The following is an 18714-nucleotide window of genomic DNA, read 5'->3' as shown; positions in this document are numbered from 1 at the left end:
GTCAATACTGTGCTGCTGCAAATATGGCGCGCGGATCGCTGGTCAAGTGTTTCACCGGTCTCTTGACGTTGCAAAGTGCCTTGGGTACTCCTGTCAAGAGTGGGGAATCATGGTCGTCAGACTACCCTTCCAAGCCCATTCTGAAGGAGGGGGAGTTGGGTGCTGTCGCCTCGGAGAGTGATATCTGCAGTCATATCGGTATTGAGTTACTGAAGTTGGGTGGAAATGCTGCAGATGCCATGGTCGGTACTGTAGCATGTGTAGGCGTTGTCGGCATGTACCATTCTGGTAAGATTTCCATATATACATTCGCCTGGCTACTTGCTAATCAGACACAGGTATCGGCGGAGGAGGTTTCATGCTTGTACGCGCACCAAACGGCACATATGAGTTCATCGACTTCCGCGAGACAGCACCAGCCGCTGCATTTGAAGACATGTACAAGAACAATGAGGACGCCAGCATCAATGGCGGTCTCGCTTCTGGAGTTCCAGGTGAATTGCGTGGGCTTCAACATCTTCACGAAAATTACGGTGTCTTGCCATGGGCCACTGTGCTCACCCCAGCTGTAAAGGTGGCCAGAAATGGCTGGCGAGTGAACGAAGATCTGGTCAAGTACATGGCCTCTGCCACCTCATCGTCCAACTTCTTGGTCGACGACGTCGAGTTTGCCCTTGATTTTGCGCCGAAAGGACGTCTGCTCAAGCTCAATGAGACCATTACGCGAAAACGTTATGCCGACACACTCGAGACCATTGCAAACGACGGTCCAGATGCATTCTACAGTGGTCCTATTGCAGAAGCCACTATCCGGGCACTCCAAGCTGCCAACGGAACTATGACCCTCGATGACCTCTCCAATTACACTGTGGCCATTCGCAAGCCATCTACCATAAACTACCGCGACTACAAGCTCACAGCCTGTAGCGCACCCTCAGGAGGAGAAGTCGCCCTCGCCACACTTAAGATTATGGAAGGCTATTCCGAAGTCGGCAACCCAGAAAACATCAACCTAACTACCCACCGCCTTGACGAAAGTATGAGATTCGCCTACGGCATGCGCGCTGAACTAGGCGACCCTCTGTTCCTCGACGGAATAGACGCATATCAAGAGCAAATGCTCTCTGAAGCTACAGCTAAAGAGATCCGCTCCAAGATTTCCGACTCAAAGACTTTCGACGTGGCCTACTACGACCCCGCTGGTCTCGAATCCCTCGAAACACCCGGAACTAGCCATATTGTAACTGCAGACAAGAGCGGCATGGCCGTCACACTAACGACAACCGTGAACCTACTCTTTGGAAGCAAGCTTGTCGTCCCAGAAACTGGTGTCATCATGAACAATGAGATGAACGACTTCAGTATCCCAAACACGACAAATGCTTTTGGATACATTCCGTCGCCTGCGAACTTCATTCGCCCTGGAAAACGCCCTCTTTCATCCATCTCCCCTGTAATCGTTGAACATCTAAACTCGTCATCCATCGCGAGCGCTTTTTACGTCGCTATTGGTGCTGCGGGTGGCAGTCGTATCATCACAGCTACCATCCAGAACCTGATCCATATCTTGGATGGAAAGCTGACAACGGCAGAGGCGCTAGCTGAACCAAGAATTCATGATCAGTTGGTGCCTGCCCAAGTGAGCTTTGAGTATGGATTCAACAATGGAACCACGGCTTTCTTGAAGGAGCTGGGAAGTAATGTTACCTGGGTCGCGCCTGGTTCAAGTACAGCACAGGGTTTGAGACGCTTGACAAATGGAACGTTCGAAGCTGCTGGTGAGCCTAGACAGAAGAATAGCGGTGGATTTGCTGTTTAGATAAGTAAGGTGGGAATAACTATAGTGCCATAGCCTCATAGTGCCCGTAGATTGAGTCGTGAATGAGATTTCGACTACTGATAACGTGCACACATGAAACTTGGTTGTGCATAACTTCATTTTGGATATTTGGTAAATTGTTGATAATCTATTGTACAAATGCAACTCGATACGAGCAGCCTAGCGATCTGACGCTACCCAAGCAAATTCAACGTCTCTTACAAGTATCTCCTCTCGTGTCACCGAAATCTTATCAGAAGGAATACAACGCCGGAAATTTTACAGTGTAAACAAAACAAGCAAAGGAAAGGTGCAAGGTGTTTTACCTATGAAATGGCATGGACTGCGCGGGTCTATCCAGGTTTGAAGCATACCCTTCAGAAGGGCATCTGCCTCGATATGGCATAGCATCAGGTCATTTCGCATCGATGTGGTTCATGGCGCAGCTGATCAGACATTATTTTGGAGCGCAATATTCGCACATAGCGAAAGGCTCAAGCAATTGGGGATAAGCACACCTCATCTGGGCATCACCGTCAGTATATCAATGAGTACGAGAATCGGAGAGGTGCGTACCAAGATACTATCGCACTCCTAGAAGCGGGTTCGGTGACTAGGCTTCGAAGGTGCAACAGGAGCTGCAGCGACGTCTTCGATCTGCTTTGCACTGTAACGAAAACATAATGTTAGCAAGCACAACAATGTGACAAGAAGTGTGGTGTATTACGTTTTGCTAGTGGTCGTGTGGTGCAGAAAAATGGTAAATACTAAAAGTTCAAGAAGGGGGTATGATGAACACTAGAATGCTGTCATGAGACGACTCGCAACTCGCGTCGCAGCCTTGTGCTGAGGAGACCTAATGCACAACTATTTGCGCTGACGTTTGTTTGCTGCGTTGTGAGGCTGGCTTTTCCGTTTCTTCTGGGGAGGGATTTGGGAGGAGTCGCTCTTAGCAGATGATACATACCCGTTGACATCCTTATCCAGCTGCATGTACTCCTCGGCTGCGCCCTTGCCTCCACGATCCAGAAGATAAGCCATGTAGTAGTGCGAGAGTTCCTTGGAGACGTCTGGTGAGAAGCGTCCTTTAGTGCGCATGAGCTCGTGAACTGCCTTTATCCGAGTATGAGCCTCTTCCTGATCGGGCGAGGGTTGAGCGACTTCAAACTCAAGGTACTTGACCCAGAACTCGCGCGAGTCTGGGAATCGTTCGTGCTTGTCCTTGAACACTTGGCGGGCCTCGTCGACGCTGCCCTTGCATTGCCAGAGTATACGCGCCTGCTCGGCAGACAATATGCCACCGATGTGGTTGTTTGCACGGCCAATGTGCTCCTCCAAAAGACGGACCGCAGCGTCGTTGCCTTCGTGGCGCCGCTCTACACCCGCCAGAGCAATGAGGGTCTCGGTGTGCTCGGGGGCCTCGTCCAGCATGGACAAGTAGATATCGCGAGCGACAGAGATACGACCAAGCTTTTCTTCGAAGCGAGCCCAGTTCAGGCGTATTGCAGGGGCCGAGATAGGTACAAATATGCAACTGGCTCGCATATAGATGATCCTCGCATTCTCCTCTTTGCCCTGCGAGAACATCCAACGGGCATATCGTAGCCAGAACTCGTCGTAGAGCGCGCAAGCAACAAGACAGCGCTCGTACAGGAAGGAGGTGCGCTCGAAGTCGCCTTGCTTCTCCTCGTACTCCAGATACTTTCGCCAGTTTTCGAGCTCCGCATCTTCAAGCTCTGTGACATGGAAGTAAGCCCTCTTGATGGTTTGTTCAAAGGTCCAACGGTTCGTCACGTCCTGCTGCGTCTTTGTGTATTCGGCGTAGTAGTACTCGTGAATCTTGGTACGCAGTTGTCGCTCCACCTCAAGCACTGGCTTCTCGGGCTGTCCCTGGTTCTCCAGCTCAACGGCGTTCTTCATCGTCTCAAGGGTATCGGGATCGACCAACTCATCGACTGGTCGGTTGTTAAGCAGGACGGAGAACTTTTCGTAGTATCGGGCGAACTGATAGATGGGAAGATGTAGCACGCGGCTGTAGATCTTGGAGACATTGGTTGGCTCTCCGATGCGCTCTTCAAACTCGATATACTTGTCCCAGAATGGGTGGCTCTGGAAGTCGAGACCAACAAAGTGGGCACCGCGCTCGAATAAACTGCGAGGTCAGTATTTCGAAAGCAAGCAACGGGGAGGGATAGGAGGGGGTGATGTTGCAAAGTAACCTATCATGCCAACGAGGGGGAAGGCAAGGCCATCGACTTTAGGCTCGTAGCGTACCATATCGCTCTTTCGTGGGGCATGGTACAATGGGGCAATGAGGAGGTGCATCAGACGGTATGCAGTGAGACTGTGTCATATCTGAAAACGCAGCGCCAAAATGCGCACGACTTCCCGCTGGCTACGGCGAGATTGAGCCTCGGAATCGGGGAGGGGGGATGGGGAGGAAAGGCAAGACTTACTCTCGGATAATGTCGTTGTCGTGCGATGTGTCCATCTTGAAGGTGCAGTAGTTGGCCCACAGGTCTACTGAGGGTGTGATGCACGAGACGCCACGCTCGTAGACCATCTCAGCAGTCTCGGTGCCGCCGATAGAGAACTCGAGATCAGCATACTTTTTCCAGTATCCGAAGAACAGTGGGAACTTGGTCAGAAAGCAGTCGTATACGTTGCGCACGAGTTCGATGGCGGACGGGCTGGAATTGCGGGTGACGCCACCCTCGAGGTCAGAGGCACGAGTGACGAGCGCCTCCCATCTCTCGAAGTCATCTTCGTTCTCTACCTGTACGCGGGTCAGCACGAGTTTCGCGATCACGTGGCATAGTACGTACGACTGCGCTGAGGAGCTTGTTGATCTCACCCGCAGCTTCTTCTCCAGTGTAATGGATCTGGGCAATGCTGCCGCGTCCGGTGGTCAACATTCTGTCGCGCGTCGACTTTGTGGTAGCGGTACGTGTCTCGTGGTCGAAGGAGTGTGGAGTGCGACGGAGGAGGATGGATGGATGGGTGTAGGTGTTGAGAGCTTTGCGACTCGTACCGTGGAAGTTGCGCCCGAGTTCGCGTCGGGAACTTTCGTCAGCGATGCACTCTAGCGCCTTCCAAGGTCGGTAAGGCTGGCCTAGCACGTGCAACCATCTCTTTAGTCTGCAACCAACACGTGCAATCACATCTGCAAGTCACTCGAGAGCAAGAGCAAAAAAGAATCGTTTTGTGAATGCGTCTCGTGAGATGTGTGAGATTGCTGCTAGTGCTTCAACGGCGGCTGGGCACACTCTTGACCAAATATTGATCAGACTGCTTTCATGCCACATCAATGCAATTGTGATAACGTAAATCTCGCTCTTGTTGATTCCAACTACGATAAAAACTCGCAGGGGCAAAAAATCCACCAAGGTATCACTTTCATAGTAGGGCTACATGGTCCCTTCGACTAACACAGCGCATCCATACCACACTCTGACGCAGAAGCGAACCCATGTACGACGGTATCAAACAGTACTCTCCTTTTTCAAGAAAGGGGCTGTCTCATTTACCGCAAACGAAAACGGACTTTTCCCCACCTCAGGACTTCTCGGACTTATAGGTAGGGCGAAGAGCCCATCGTCCTTGTCGTCCTCGTCTGCAGGTCCAGATGAGCCTCGCGATTGAAAGACAGGCGCAGGGCTGGATAGAGCGTTCAAAGAGCCCATCATACCAGCGCCTTGCTGTTCTGTAATGAACTGCGGAGGGGCTTGTGCAGCGACCTTGCGAGGCGGCGCGGCTGGTTGAGACTGTGGTTGCTGTGGAGGTTTCGCAGCAAGTGCCGATGGATTTGCTCCTTTGAACACGGAAAATGAACTAATAGCGATATCCGATGACTCGGGCGAGAGAGGATTTGAGAAGCCTGGCGCGCTGCTGGTGGGTGTGAGGTCTTTGTCGCTCGTACCTAGTCGCAGGCCAGCCAGCTTGTCCATCAGCCGCCCTCCGCCTGGTGATCGTGGACTAGCTGGGCCCTTCATTGGGGCCAACGTGGCCTCTCCCAGCGAGATGCTGAGACCAGCTGGTTTGGCATTTACACCAAAAGTCGATTCGATCCATTCCTTTTCTTGCACCACCATGAGCAGACCAACGCCTTCGACATTGTTCCGCGATTCGGCTTCGATTTCTCTCTGCAGCACCTGTAGCCTCTTCTTGGCCCAAATAGTGTGCAGGACGCCCTTCTTGCCCGCTGCACGCGCGGATGCTCCTAATTCAGGAGGGAACAAGGCGGGCAGAGGATTTGTATGCCAGACCACAGGCGATATACTAGCGTCTTGTGGTCGTAGCGTGAGTGTAACGCTTGTAGGTACTGCGACACCCGGGGGCAGCAGGAAATACATGCGGTTCACGTCGTTGGCAGGCTGGTCGTTGGCGGGCAGAACACGCGTGCTGCCGTCCCACGATATGTGCCAGTCTCCCCGCACTCCCCGCGTTGTGTCGTCGTCCTCCCACTCCACCATCAGGATCTTGGTGCCGGTTGTGGCATTGCCATGGCCCGCCTCGTATTCGTAGCGGGCAAGCGCATTAGTGCTCGAGATGCTCGGCGACTCGACCTCATCCTTAGCTGGCTGCCGCGTGGTGGTGTCGACTGAGGTGAAGGGAACCGTGGCTGGAGACGCCATTGGGAAGGTGGAGTTCGGACGTCGAGAGCGCGATGCAGGCGGGACGGTACGTCTATACAAATGGGTGGGGGCGGAATACGAGTCTAGGTGTTAATAACGGCGACGGCAAAATGATAGTCATGTACGGGCCCGTATTCGACGGCGTGAGACGCGATGCAGTCGACACAAAGGCTAGATGCACCCACCGCTACCTTGTTCCGACTTGGATGGCGATCTGGAAACGTCGTGCTGGTCGTCTGTTGCTGTACGCGTCGACTTGCAGCTTCGCAGTCCGCCCCATGTTCCTCGCTAAAATTAGAAAGGCATCTCTTCAGCAACGGGCACGAGCGACTGTCGCGCCACACCTACAGTAGATATGCGAATTGCCCTCTCCAACTGTGGCAGCCAATCATCTTCACATATGCACAATTGAGGCGTTGCAACAGTGAGCGATACGCTTGTTTCATCTCCATTCCTTCTCCTCCATCTATGGGCGCTCGCACTGGAACCCCATCCAACTTTACTGTACATGTAGGCGCCTGGGTGCTGCGCTAGCTTCCCTTGCACTTTCTGTGCCCCTTTCCACCTCCGACCTACCAGGGCAAGCAGACCCCGAGTTCTACCGTGATATCGTCAGCCGTAAAGTCCCTTCCAACGCCATCCAATCCATGCTACTCCGCCCTATGAATGCTACCTTGCTCTCGTTGAGCCAATGGTATCCGAATTACAAAAGTGGGTATCGTGGTGAAGAAAATATATGCAAAGAAATAAGCAAAATGCTTTTCAGGTCATCGCAAGAAGAGGCATGGTGAGCATCATCAGACACTGAGAGAATGTAGTTTGCGAAGAGAGACAACAGACCAGGATGCATACCAGCAGAAGATCCAGGCTTTTTAGATGAGCAAAAAGTCCCAGTTCTTCTGTCGCATCATGTCCCGCCAGTGGACACTCTGTGTGTTGCCCTTCGCAAGGTTGTCGTCGTTGACACGCCACACCTCTTCAAGGAGGTTCTTGACTCTTCCGTAAGAGCCAAAGTTTGCAGCTTCTCCCAAGAGGGCGGAGCGCTCCGCAAACATGCTGCGGAAGCCTGATTGCTGCACTGAGATTGAGCCAGCGACCAAAAGTGGCCATACTAGAGATCGGTCGAATCCGTCAGGACCGGCAGGAATATACTCCATAGCCTTACAAAGAGCGCTAACCAGGTTGACGAACGTGGGAGATGTGCGGTCAAAGTCCGGCACCAGGCTGCACAAGTAGATGCGAGCGGCTAAACGGTAGACTGCCGTCATGTTGCGTCGAAGCTGCCTTGGAAGAATTTCGCCGGTAGACGTGTAGGCGCTGTTGAGTGATCCCTGAGGGGGCTCAGTCAAACTGATTTGCTCACCAAGGAGCTTGATGTGCGCGCAGAGCTGCACGACATCCATGTTCTCGTTCTTTAGCGCCTCGAGACAAGCGATCTCCGAAATCAGATACATGATGCGGTCTTCACAGCCCATGAGTTCGGCAAGGCCAGAAGATGCGTCGGCGATGAGCTTCTCGCGGTAAGTGTCAGCGAAAGAGGGTGTCCTGCCCAACATAGTAGCACCGAGAATGTCGATCCAAGAAGCTAGTGTCATGTTGAATGGAGGCTGAGCATGTACTTGTCCGTTCATCGCAATCATCTGTGCAGGCAGCTCGAGCCTGTGAACAAGGTTTTGGACTGCTTCGAAATGGCCATGCCATGGAATATCCATTAGGCCGTCGTTGAAGCGGCCAACTGAACACTGGAAAAAGATCATACCAAGCGCAGCCTCGAGAGTATGGCCATGTTGGCTATCGCTGTAGAGCGCCGCAGTAAGCTGCTGGACTGTTTCACCGCGATGTCTTTGGATGTCCTGGTCGATCTGCTCTCCTGCAAGGTTCTGGGTGGTCTTCATATGTAACGCGGATATGCTCATGCAGCAGTGCAGGTATGCCTTGTTAGACTCAAGTGCGGGTATGATGACATCGCGTTGTGCCGCTCCGGGCTGGTTTGTCTCGAGGACCGGGAAGGCTGTGGGCATGATGTTCTCAAGAAAATGGCTAAGAAGGTGGCGATCGCAGTCCTCGACCTGAATGGACGGTTGGTGGGATGGGCTGAAAGTACCACAGGTGTTGTAATCGAAGATGGGGAATTCGAGGGGCTCCTCAATGTAGGATTCGCGGCGCTCGAAGTAGTCTTTCTGTATCCAGTCATCAGATGGGTAGATGTTACCAGCAGCTGGTGGGGTTTGGTAGTGACTGTAGGATGATAGTGTGGAATCGCGACGGGTTGGAACGTCGTTGATGAACATTTGGCTTTCGGTCTTGATGTCAATGTCGTAGGGCACGTAGTGTCCTGGATGGGCGAAAGCTGGGGCGAACATTGGGGGAGGCATTGTCGAGTTATAAAAGTCAGGTGTAACAGTAGGGTTGAAGTTATAGTCCAGCGAGTTTTGTGAGTCCACAGAGGGTGCCCGGGTGCAGCTGACGCCGTCCGAGAATGTGTCGGCGGTTTGCATTGAATGACAAAGGCTTGGTGGTGTGTTGGTGCCCATCGCGCCGCTCTGTGCTGTCTTCTCGTTGAGTTTGGTGCGCTTGATGATGTTTTTGATGACTTCTTTTTGCGTCCGCCTTTGTTCATTGTTACTCCACCACATTGGCCTCTTGTATTCGCACTTGAGACCAAGGTGTCTGCAAGCACGGCAAGACGGTTTTCCTTCATCACACTTCTTCCGTCGCAGGCGACATGTGAAGCACCCTGCAAAGCTCCCGTTAGTCGATTGTCCATGCGCGGGATCCCTGCATCCACATCTGAAGGGTGGTCCTTACCTGATCGTGAACGACGGTGCATTTTTGCGGCTTGTTGTTGTTGTTTTGCTGCGTTAGCAGCATTTGTGGTCCCTACCATGGTTGAGGACTGTTTGGTAGCGGATGGGGGAGCGGACGAGGAGGACATGGACGCTTGATGTACCCAGAGCTGTGGTATATGAGGAAAGCCAGTAAACAATGCGGCAATAACGACTAACGCGCGACGGGACGATTCGTAAGGGACAGGATGGCAGGGCTCGACCGGGCTGCTCGTAATTAAAGATGGGTATTCAAAGCCTGACCAGCGGGCTTGATGTGAAGGAAGGAGCGGAACCAAATTATGCGGTCTACCTGTTGCGTGGAGATGTATTAGTGAGAGACAAGTACCTTATATCTACCACGAACGGCACATTTGTTCACAAATATTGCTGAATCTATTCTTGGAGACCCTGCTATCTGGCCAGGTGGTCGTCCAACGGGAGGGAGATGCGAACGCCATGCAGCATGTCGACACGGCACATTGATTGGACGACTAGTCTCTGGCGTGCAGCCTGATGTCGACATTTGGGGTCATTCTGTGCTCCTTGCTATTTTGGGGCACTCTTACCCGCCGCGCTAAAGCCAACTGCAGTACTTAGCGCGCATCTCTCCACGGCTATCGATCGGCTTACTGGTCCCCGCAACGACTTTAGCAAGTTAAATGACCCATTTAGTACTGGAAGCATATTACCATGTCGACTTGAGAGTTTTCGCTGACTGGGGCCGTGTGCCTTGATCCCCCTCTTGACCCAACCTCCTTGCGGGGCACTATCGAGCTGTATCCAGGAAGGGCCTAGGAAACACATGCAGCGGCTGCGATAAGTGGCCGGCCCGGACGTTGCTGGTGGCCTTGTGCAGATGTGCAGATCCGGACTGCAGTGTGCCAAGTCTGTATGTAGATGATAGCATAGCATCTGCAAGTCTCGTATACGTGGTGTGTCGGTACCTGCCCTCGTGTCGACCCCAAGGAATGTACAGTGACTCGTGGTACGGCGAGATGCGGCTGTTGTTGGAATCTATTCGCTTGTGCCACATTGAGCCAGAACGTTCGGGCACTGAGGACAGAGTCACGCAGACTCGAGGCGGCCCAATTCGCGTCCACACTGTCGTGATCATTTCCACAGCGGGACTTGACCAGCTAGTAGCTAGGCGAACGAAAACGTAGACCGCATTGTCGACCAAACACGGCAGGTCGGTTGATGGTGTTTTCCCGAGCTATGCGGGAGGGGGCAGGTTGAGTGGGTGAGCCTTCGAGTAACGCGGCGAGTTGGCATAGCACGACAGGCTGTGGCATCCAGTCAGCGTGCACTCCCACGCGAATCAAGTCGCTTGTGCATGTCGATGGGGTTGGAATTTGCATGACAAGCTTTTTCTAGCGAACTCGTGTGTCCAATGACAGCATTCATCGTCCTAGCTTACACTGCGGGGCAAGCCACCGGCTCGGAGAGCTCGGAGGGTGACAGGGAAGGGCCGGTGCTAAACATAGGCCCTTAATTATTCTTTCAACGTTCAGTAAATGCCCATAATTAGTGAGCGTACATCATGCCTGCAAGACGTGTGAAGCGAGGCCCTTTCGGGATGTGATACCACTTGCTAAGCACGCGATTGGTTACCGACAATTGCAATCAATACTTGGTAGTCCACGAATGGCCCTCGAGTAACTAGGTACCTCCTCGGACGGCTGGGCTTCGCAGGATGGCTCACCTGACAATGCGGATTCATGCTCATGGCCATGTTCCCGCTACAAGCCGCTATTCTTCCCCGGTATTTGGAAATGATGCTGCCTTGTATGCATCCTGTTGGACGCTCAAGGTGGTGGATGAAGCGAGATAGATTGAGACGCCAAATCTGGCTAATGAACACGACTCAACAGCCTCTGCGCTCGCTTCCTGGTCATTACTTTGGGACCGCAGTGAATAGTAAACTAGACAAATCTTCAGCGCCATAAGCAGAACTTTCAGAGCCAGAAGCTCGCCAGAGCAGTGTGACTCCTCGTAATGCATGCAAATGTGGACCGGTTGCCGTTCTGCTGGAAATCCACGAACTATGCAGCGTGTAGCATAAGAGACGGAAATTCTGTTCTGCTTGGCGCGGTTTATTCAAGTTGCTGGGGACCATGCTTGCACAAGTTGCGGTCTGGTAGTCCGGTCGTGGGAAGCCGTCTTCGCACGCTGATTCGCCTTGGACAACCACGCTTCAACGAGACCATTGTGATGATGGGACACACAATAGGCAAAAGACGCGGCTGGCCGCAGGACCTTACAGTCACGGGCTCGTGGTGTAGGAGCTTTCTGAGCGACCGTTGGTCGGCATGTTGATGAGGGTCCCATGGCGAGCCGTCAAGAGAAAGAGCCGTCGGTGGGCTAGATGGTAGTATGCAACGGTCGGAGCAGCGGTCTGCCATGGCATCGCAACGGTAGCAGATAGCCGGTGGGACGCTTGCTGTGGGATGAGTCAAGCTTGTGCCCGCTATCGGGGTTTGTGCCAGCCCGCCAGGTCGCACGACAACGCAAAAGACATCGAGGTAGGTCCGGCGAGCATGAAAGGTTCGGATCCGCGATTACAGCGATGACGACAAGGTCCGGCGTGCGCGAGTCGTCGGTGGCTTGCAGGGCTGCACGCAGCCGTCGAGCACGGAACGCATCCGCATGTGATATGTTTGTGCCAATATCGCTTGCTGCATATCGCTGATGAGGCTGTCGGCTAGCGACCTCAACCAGCCACAGCCTTGGAACGCTCCGAACCGAAGCTTCACCGACACAGCACAGCAAGGTCGACAAGTCACCAAAGGTCATTTCCAATGTCACTTGACCGTGGCCACGGTGGCGGTGGTGACGCGACTGGATGAAAGAAATCCCGAGGTACGTACTTTGGGGCTGCGCAGGAACAACGAAGCGACCAACAGCAAGCGTGCACGGCATGGCCAACTCAGATCTTCGTCGCATCTGCCCTCGACAAGCGGCGACACGATCCGCTGCCGTCGACCCTGATCATGAGTGGACCCGCGACGACCCTGGCCTTTTCATGCGTCTGGCCTGCGCTGCGAGATATTAATGGCATTTAAGTGTCCTCATCGAGCAGAATTAGCCTGCAAGCCAATCTGCACTCCAGCGAATGGCGGCCGTCTCCTGCCCTCTCAACGCTCGAGTCTAAGCGCCAGCCTAAACCTCGACCAGCATGCGGGCGGGAAAGGCCCGGATTCACATTGGCCGAAGAGCGGTGTCTCTCCAGGACTCGAATGCCTCAGTGGCCGGCTTAAGCAGGCATGCGCTGTCTCGTGCAGCAGCTCCAATGTGATATTGTCGAACCACACACCCCCACCGTCAACGGCGCCCAAGCAACCTCTACAAAAGACTCTCAAGCGCTCTCCACCCGAAGGGTCCCTTTCTCCGTTTTCGATCGTTGTGCTGTTACCGTGTGTATGCCATGCTCGCGACATTCGCTCGGAATAGTTGTTAGCAGTCTTCCGAACAACCATATTCCCTACTACAGAGCGTGTACACTGCAAACTCGTGATCATGGTAAGCTGCATTCACTTCCCGCTCCATGCGCGATTCTAACACGTCCATCAGCAGGCCATGACACCCATCACCCCGCTGGAGCCGGGCGTGGAAATGTTCGAACGAGGAAAGGCGCAGTCGTTCTTTTCTAGTGCTCCAACGGTCCGGTCATCGCTGGAACGTCCACTTTCGCATATCAGTGTCGCATATACAGATATCGAAGATGATTCTAGCGAATTTGAGGAGTTCAGTGGCTCGTCTGTATGTTTTCCTTGCTCTAACTGCATATGCGACACTGACCCCACAAAGAGCGACAACAGGCGAAGTCAAACAACGATATCGACATTCGAGGAAGTACAGACTCCTGGGGAAGAGGTACGGCCACAGTTCGCCTATTGGCCGGAGCGAAAGTCAGTAGAAGGTCCTAAAGGGCCACACCTCTTCCGTGCTTCAGTATCATCCAACGACTTTCTATACGACGACGCCCAAGTAATGCAAATGTCGCCTTTACTGCCAAAAGAAACTCCACTCCGTCATCCGACCTCGTTCCGAGAAGCGACTCCCGAAACCATCGTCCCTCAGAGAGAGTACAACAACATCGCTCTGGCAGTTGCCCACTTGGACAATGCCGAAGTGCGTGCCTGGACTTCCAAGGATGTGGCCACCTGGATGTATCAAAATGGGTTTGAAGACGATGTAATTGACAAGTTCATCCAGCACGATATCTCAGGTGCTGTTTTGCTAGATTTGCAATTCGACGATCTGAAGGAATTGGAAATTCAGTCCTTCGGCAAGAGGCATCAATTGTGGAACCAAATCGACTCGCTGCGCACCGCGGATGGCCTAATGTCGCCAACTGCTCCAGCAGCCATCCCAACTCCATTCGAGGACATCGAACGGCCGTGCACAGAGGCAAGGAACAGGTCCAAGAGCAAGGGCCGAAAGGCTAGTCGGCGCGACAAGTCGCGAGGGCGTCACTTAACAGACGATGTTATTACTCCTGCACATTCCGTCTCGATCGTAGCAATCGAACAACTACTACCTAAGCCGCACGTATGCGCAAAGGGTGAACGATGCGCCAAATGGAGGAAACAACAAAGGCAGCTTGCCCGACTTCAACAGGAACACGGCTTTCCTATTTCGCCCGAGAAGGGTGGTCATATCTTCATTGCTGGCGACCCAGGCAACCCCCAGACAGCATCTCACGTAGTGGAGAACGTCCACCGCCCGAATTCAGAAGCTACTCCTTCCGTTGTGGTACCGTCCGTGGTAGCATCATCCGATGTGTTGGGGCCTGGCCAGCTACCTGACTTTACTCTTCAGGACCTACAAAAGTTCGAGCAACGCGACCCGCAAGACAACGTACGACAGTTTCTTACCCTACAGGGTCAGCAGCAGCCCTTCGTCAGCGCTACTCCAATTGAGGCTCCCCCAACGCCACCTACAGAATCATACCCACCTCGGCCCTTCTTGGTGATACCACAGCAACAGCACTACCCGCAGGTTTCAGCCTTTTCTGCATCTACGTCGGCGCATACCACAAAGTCTTTCGATCCTTTTAGCCAGACACCTTCAACTCCAGCTCTGCATCCCCCAGAGTTTATGCCGGCTCCTCACTCGAACCTCAAGAGCCTCCCCAAATTGACGATCCCCCCGGCACGTTCAATGTCTGCCCAGCCTGCTGGTAACCCACGCAGTGGAATCCCAACACACCAGTACCTTGCACCCGACACCGCTTTCTCGCCATGTAGGACGGCGTCACCGGGCGGGGTCTACCGGTTCGGTACGCCGTTCTCTGAGATGGACGTCCCTGTGACTGCTGTGCAACACGAGCCACTAAGTCGTGACACAAGCCAGTCCGTGCCTCCGAATATGCAATACCAACCCCAAATTCAAAGGGTTGGATCGCGTCATGACCGTCGACGCCCTTCGTTGCCCATGCCCGTTCTTGCTGAAGATCGCGTATTCAGCCCAACAGCCCACTCGGACGACGACACCCTGCGGGAGACCATCTTCGACGATTCCATCAGTACTAGTGATAGCGCTAGCTCGTCGCCACTCAAAGCCACTAAGCCGTTCGATAGCGAAGCTGGCGACACTATTGCGCCTTTGCCCAAGGGAGGCTTCGTGTACAAGGGTGTGAATCACCACGGCTGGATGAAGAAGCGACGTACCAAGCTTCTGCGTCACGAATGGCAAGACCACCACTTCCGCCTCCAGGGCACGATGCTAGCTATGCATCCCAACGAGCTGCCGTCTTCCTCCGCGTTGCAGACCATTGATGTGGATGATTATGCCGTAGCATGCTCATCACTCGCTTCCAACAAACTTTCCGCCAAATTCAAGGCTCTGAAACTTTCTTCCGGTCACCACAAGGAGAAGTCTTCCGCTTCCACTCCCGCATTCGAGTTTCAGCTTGTACCTGCTGCACCTGGAAAGGGCGACGTCAAGAAGGTTATGCCGAATGGCAAGGTGCAGCACTTTGCCGTAACCACCAAAGACCAGAGGATCGACTGGATGCGCGAGCTCATGTTGGCAAAGGCCTTGAAGGCTAAGAGCGATGGCTACGAAGTCAACGTCAACGGGGCCAACATGTGATCGCTGCACCAGCGTGCACCTCATCTCTTCCTTATTGTTTTCAGGTATCTTTTTTTGTCTAGCAAGCGAGCGTGTTTTCTGTCCGTTGTTGATTTTGCGCAATCTCCTCTTCCTTAGTCCGATCATGACCCGCTATTATACCCTTTCCGTTGACGCTTTTTGCTATACGCCGCATGTTACTGTTCATTGTGTCTTGTCCCAATCTCTTGGAGACAGCGTATATTTATTTTCATTACTACATACATCTAAAGACTTGGAACGCTGAGCGGGGCCGCAAGGCATGGAACGTTATTGGCTACTTATGGCTTGAACTTGGTAATGTTTGGGGGGTTGAATCAGTTATTTGCTCGAGCGTGGAAGTCCTACAATCACTCATTGACTAGGGTGGTATTATGCTGTTATGCTGTTGGTCAAAAGCTGTCGTTACGTTGAGATTGAGCGGGATGGGTGTATGAGTGGGGCGGAATGGTGGACGAAAATATGGTACTATCAATGAATACGATGAACGTCATACAATATACCCCTTCCATGTCCACCGTCTTGGCATGTCCACGTACAGCTACCAATCCACCGTCGCTCTCCGAAACATCTGTGCTTTTCGCGCCGTTCGAAACACTCGGTTTCCGATATGACACTCGGGGGCCGGCCGGCGGTGTGTGTTGTACACTCCCGGCCGACACAGCCCCATCACGAAACCACGTCGCCCCTAAACACGTCAATCATATATGTTGTCAACATACACACAAAATATTGTTAATTATGCTCTATTATTCTGCTTGCTTATTTCGAGTCATTTCGTTACAAACACACGCCTTAATGCCTAAAGCACACGTCTCGCATCATGCGTTCGCATGATTTTCTGCATGAACGGCTATCACCTGCTTTTCAAACGACACCTCATATGTGATATGCTAAGCGAGAACCGCGATAGTGGTAACTAAGACTATTCGTTCAGAACGTGTCTTGTGAAATGCATTGGATGGTTTTTTCTACCAAAGGGGCGGTTTGGGTTGTGAACATGACAAACGTTCAATATTACGATATTCAATGAGTGACAAATTGTTACTGGAGGCATGTAGGATTCGTGATACAATAGCTTGGACACTTGTCAGTCTCTCGAACCTTAGTGTATAGTTATGTGGCTTTATGTAGATACTTCATTCTGGAATTATGGTAAGCAAATATACGCTACATCAACGTATTGGAAAATGGAAGAAGCAATCAATGATCACATCCGAAGCCGTAGACCAACCCAAGCTATTATTTAGAATGCGCTGTAAATCTGAGATAATATCACTCTCGAGTCACCTATCAGCAAATTGAATGTCTATTTCGTGTCGCACAGTCTCCGATTCGCATTCTAGCCTAAACGTTTGATAGTACAAATCCTGTATCCTCCACCGTCATCGCGCAGTTTCATTCCTGTGGCCCAACATTCTGGTAAAGTTACCTCTCTTTTGAGAGATATGGGTGAACACGAACATGTGAATGAACTAGGTTACTTGTATAGGGCCACTTCTTCCAACAAGATGACGCACGTTGCGAAGCAAGGTCGCACTGACAGCTGTCAAGATCGCCTGTGAGTCGTGACATGAATGTGAAGTGACAGACGGATCATAATGATGGGTTATAGACGTGGAGACTGATATCGCAATAATAGTACCGTTTATTGGCTATTTCTGAGAGGAGCACGAGTGATGTCAAGCCGGAGATGAAGCGGCAAATGGATAACAGCTGGACTTGAACACACCAGCAATATTTTTTTTAGGTTAGTATGTGAGATTGACCTGAAGAATGCTCCCTTGTGAGTCGATGATGAGAGAACCATCACCAGCGGTGCTCTCGAGGGCATGCGAAGTATGTATCAAAGTAGTAGTATGGGAAAGGCGCACCAAAGCAGGAAGAAATCTTTTCGTCAGATACAAATATGATTAAATTAATAGAACCAGCGAGGCATTCAAGCAGGCCGATGTCGTTCGATCAGTTATTTACACGAGAAATTAGAAAATAGACCAGCTGTCCTCCTACTGTGGTACATATCGTTTGATACAGGGAATGTAACCCAAGAGGCGAGAGACCGGTCACGCTCTGTGTATGTTTCAGTACTGGAGCATGCCTGTAATAGAGACAACATAATGTAGAGCCTTCGAGATGACTGTACAAGGCTCGTCGCGTAGTAGTTGATGACCAAATTGCAAGTATAAAATTGCGTATATATGGCTTGCGAATGATCAGGTGTGCGTCGAGTGTTCCGAAGTGAAATAATGAGATGTTCTCATCGGTGTGATGGAAATGGTCGTTGTTGTGATCCGTATAGACGGCAGGTAAGGTATCGATGGTTGAGAGGTTTATTCCTCATCAGCCTCATGCTTGCCGCCGATTGGTAGACCGTAAGGACGCCATGGAGCATCAGCTTCGGGAGCAGCCTCACGCTTGCCCCCATTGCCCCCAATGGGTAGACCGTAAGGACGCCATGGTGCATCAGCTTCAGGAGCAGCTTCACGCTTTCCACCGACGGGTAGACCGTAAGGACGTTTTGGAGGTTTCCACGCAGCCACAGGAGCAGCTTCACGCTTACCACCAATAGGCAGGCCGTAAGGACGCTTCGGGGCGCCAGCCTCGGCTTCAGCTTCGGGGGCAGCCTCACGCTTGCCGCCAATGGGTAGACCGTAAGGACGCCAAGTGGCCATTGAGCCGGCCTCAGCCTTAGCTTCACGCTGGCCGATAGTGGCAGGGACAGCGGTGGCAGCAGGTAGTGGCAGAGCGGCACCGGAGACGGTGGCAGCCAGGATGGCAGAGGCGATGATCGCGTTGATTCTCATAGTGTCGAATTATATGTCGGGTGATAATGAACGGTAGAGGTCGGGACAGATCGACTATTGACCAAGTGATTGATAGTGGTCCTTAAAGTTGTAGTCGGTGACGAAAGATATTGGTGCAGGAGTAGAGGAGTATTTAAGTACGATAGACATAGACACACAAAGGCATCAGTTGAAGGCGTTCCACCTCGCTACTGATTCCGAATTGCATGAATAGACCACTCCATTGCTCAATAGGTTTGTGGGGTGAAGGTCAATGGGCATTCGTCCAATAGCGCAGTGGCTACTCAGGTGAATGCGGGTTCCTCAAGGGATCACTCCGAACAGAGTAGGTCAAGGCCGTACCGATATCTTCCAGCGTAAACGAGCTCTTCCAGACCATCAAAGGCTCAATAGTTCACGGTTGAGTTGCTCCTAGAAGGCTTTTAGCTTCCTACGCCGGACGGCACAATGCCTAGAACACAAAGCACATACGTTTTCCTTGGAGACTCAACAAGGGATTGCTTTACTGTTGAAAG

At 52.3% G+C, this 18714-nt stretch overlaps 6 protein-coding genes across 6 annotated transcripts; 2 read left to right on the top strand and 4 right to left on the bottom strand.

Annotated features, from left to right (window-relative positions):
- Positions 1 to 23: 23 nt before the first annotated feature.
- On the top strand, positions 24 to 1819 carry J4E82_007508 (uncharacterized protein; the record flags this gene model as incomplete). The annotated part of the gene is made up of 2 exons (XM_051733752.1): positions 24 to 288; positions 339 to 1819. The coding sequence occupies 2 exons, from the start codon at positions 24 to 26 to the stop codon at positions 1817 to 1819; spliced, it is 1746 nt and encodes a 581-aa protein (XP_051586532.1).
- An 867-nt stretch (positions 1820 to 2686) lies between these two features.
- On the bottom strand, positions 2687 to 4734 carry J4E82_007507 (uncharacterized protein; the record flags this gene model as incomplete). The annotated part of the gene is made up of 3 exons (XM_051733751.1): positions 2687 to 3971; positions 4276 to 4595; positions 4645 to 4734. 3 exons carry the CDS (start codon positions 4732 to 4734, stop codon positions 2687 to 2689), a joined length of 1695 nt encoding a protein of 564 aa, XP_051586531.1.
- Positions 4735 to 5301: 567 nt separating this feature from the next.
- J4E82_007506 (uncharacterized protein) lies at positions 5302 to 6453 on the bottom strand (the record flags this gene model as incomplete). Its single annotated transcript, XM_051733750.1, has 1 exon — positions 5302 to 6453. The coding sequence occupies one exon, from the start codon at positions 6451 to 6453 to the stop codon at positions 5302 to 5304; it is 1152 nt and encodes a 383-aa protein (XP_051586530.1).
- An 872-nt stretch (positions 6454 to 7325) lies between these two features.
- J4E82_007505 (uncharacterized protein) lies at positions 7326 to 9283 on the bottom strand (the record flags this gene model as incomplete). Its single annotated transcript, XM_051733749.1, has 2 exons — positions 7326 to 9190; positions 9262 to 9283. 2 exons carry the CDS (start codon positions 9281 to 9283, stop codon positions 7326 to 7328), a joined length of 1887 nt encoding a protein of 628 aa, XP_051586529.1.
- Positions 9284 to 12797: 3514 nt separating this feature from the next.
- J4E82_007504 (uncharacterized protein) lies at positions 12798 to 15377 on the top strand (the record flags this gene model as incomplete). Its single annotated transcript, XM_051733748.1, has 3 exons — positions 12798 to 12800; positions 12852 to 13040; positions 13089 to 15377. The coding sequence occupies 3 exons, from the start codon at positions 12798 to 12800 to the stop codon at positions 15375 to 15377; spliced, it is 2481 nt and encodes an 826-aa protein (XP_051586528.1).
- Positions 15378 to 17725: 2348 nt separating this feature from the next.
- Positions 17726 to 18199, bottom strand: J4E82_007503 (uncharacterized protein; the record flags this gene model as incomplete). The annotated part of the gene is made up of 1 exon (XM_051733747.1): positions 17726 to 18199. One exon carries the CDS (start codon positions 18197 to 18199, stop codon positions 17726 to 17728), a length of 474 nt encoding a protein of 157 aa, XP_051586527.1.
- Positions 18200 to 18714: the final 515 nt, after the last annotated feature.

The sequence above is a fragment of the Alternaria postmessia genome (assembly GCF_024291825.1).
Source record: "Alternaria postmessia strain BMP 2775 chromosome Unknown scaffold_51, whole genome shotgun sequence".
NCBI classification, from domain to species: Eukaryota; Fungi; Ascomycota; class Dothideomycetes; order Pleosporales; family Pleosporaceae; genus Alternaria; species Alternaria postmessia.
This window is presented reverse-complemented; position numbering and strand designations above follow the sequence as displayed.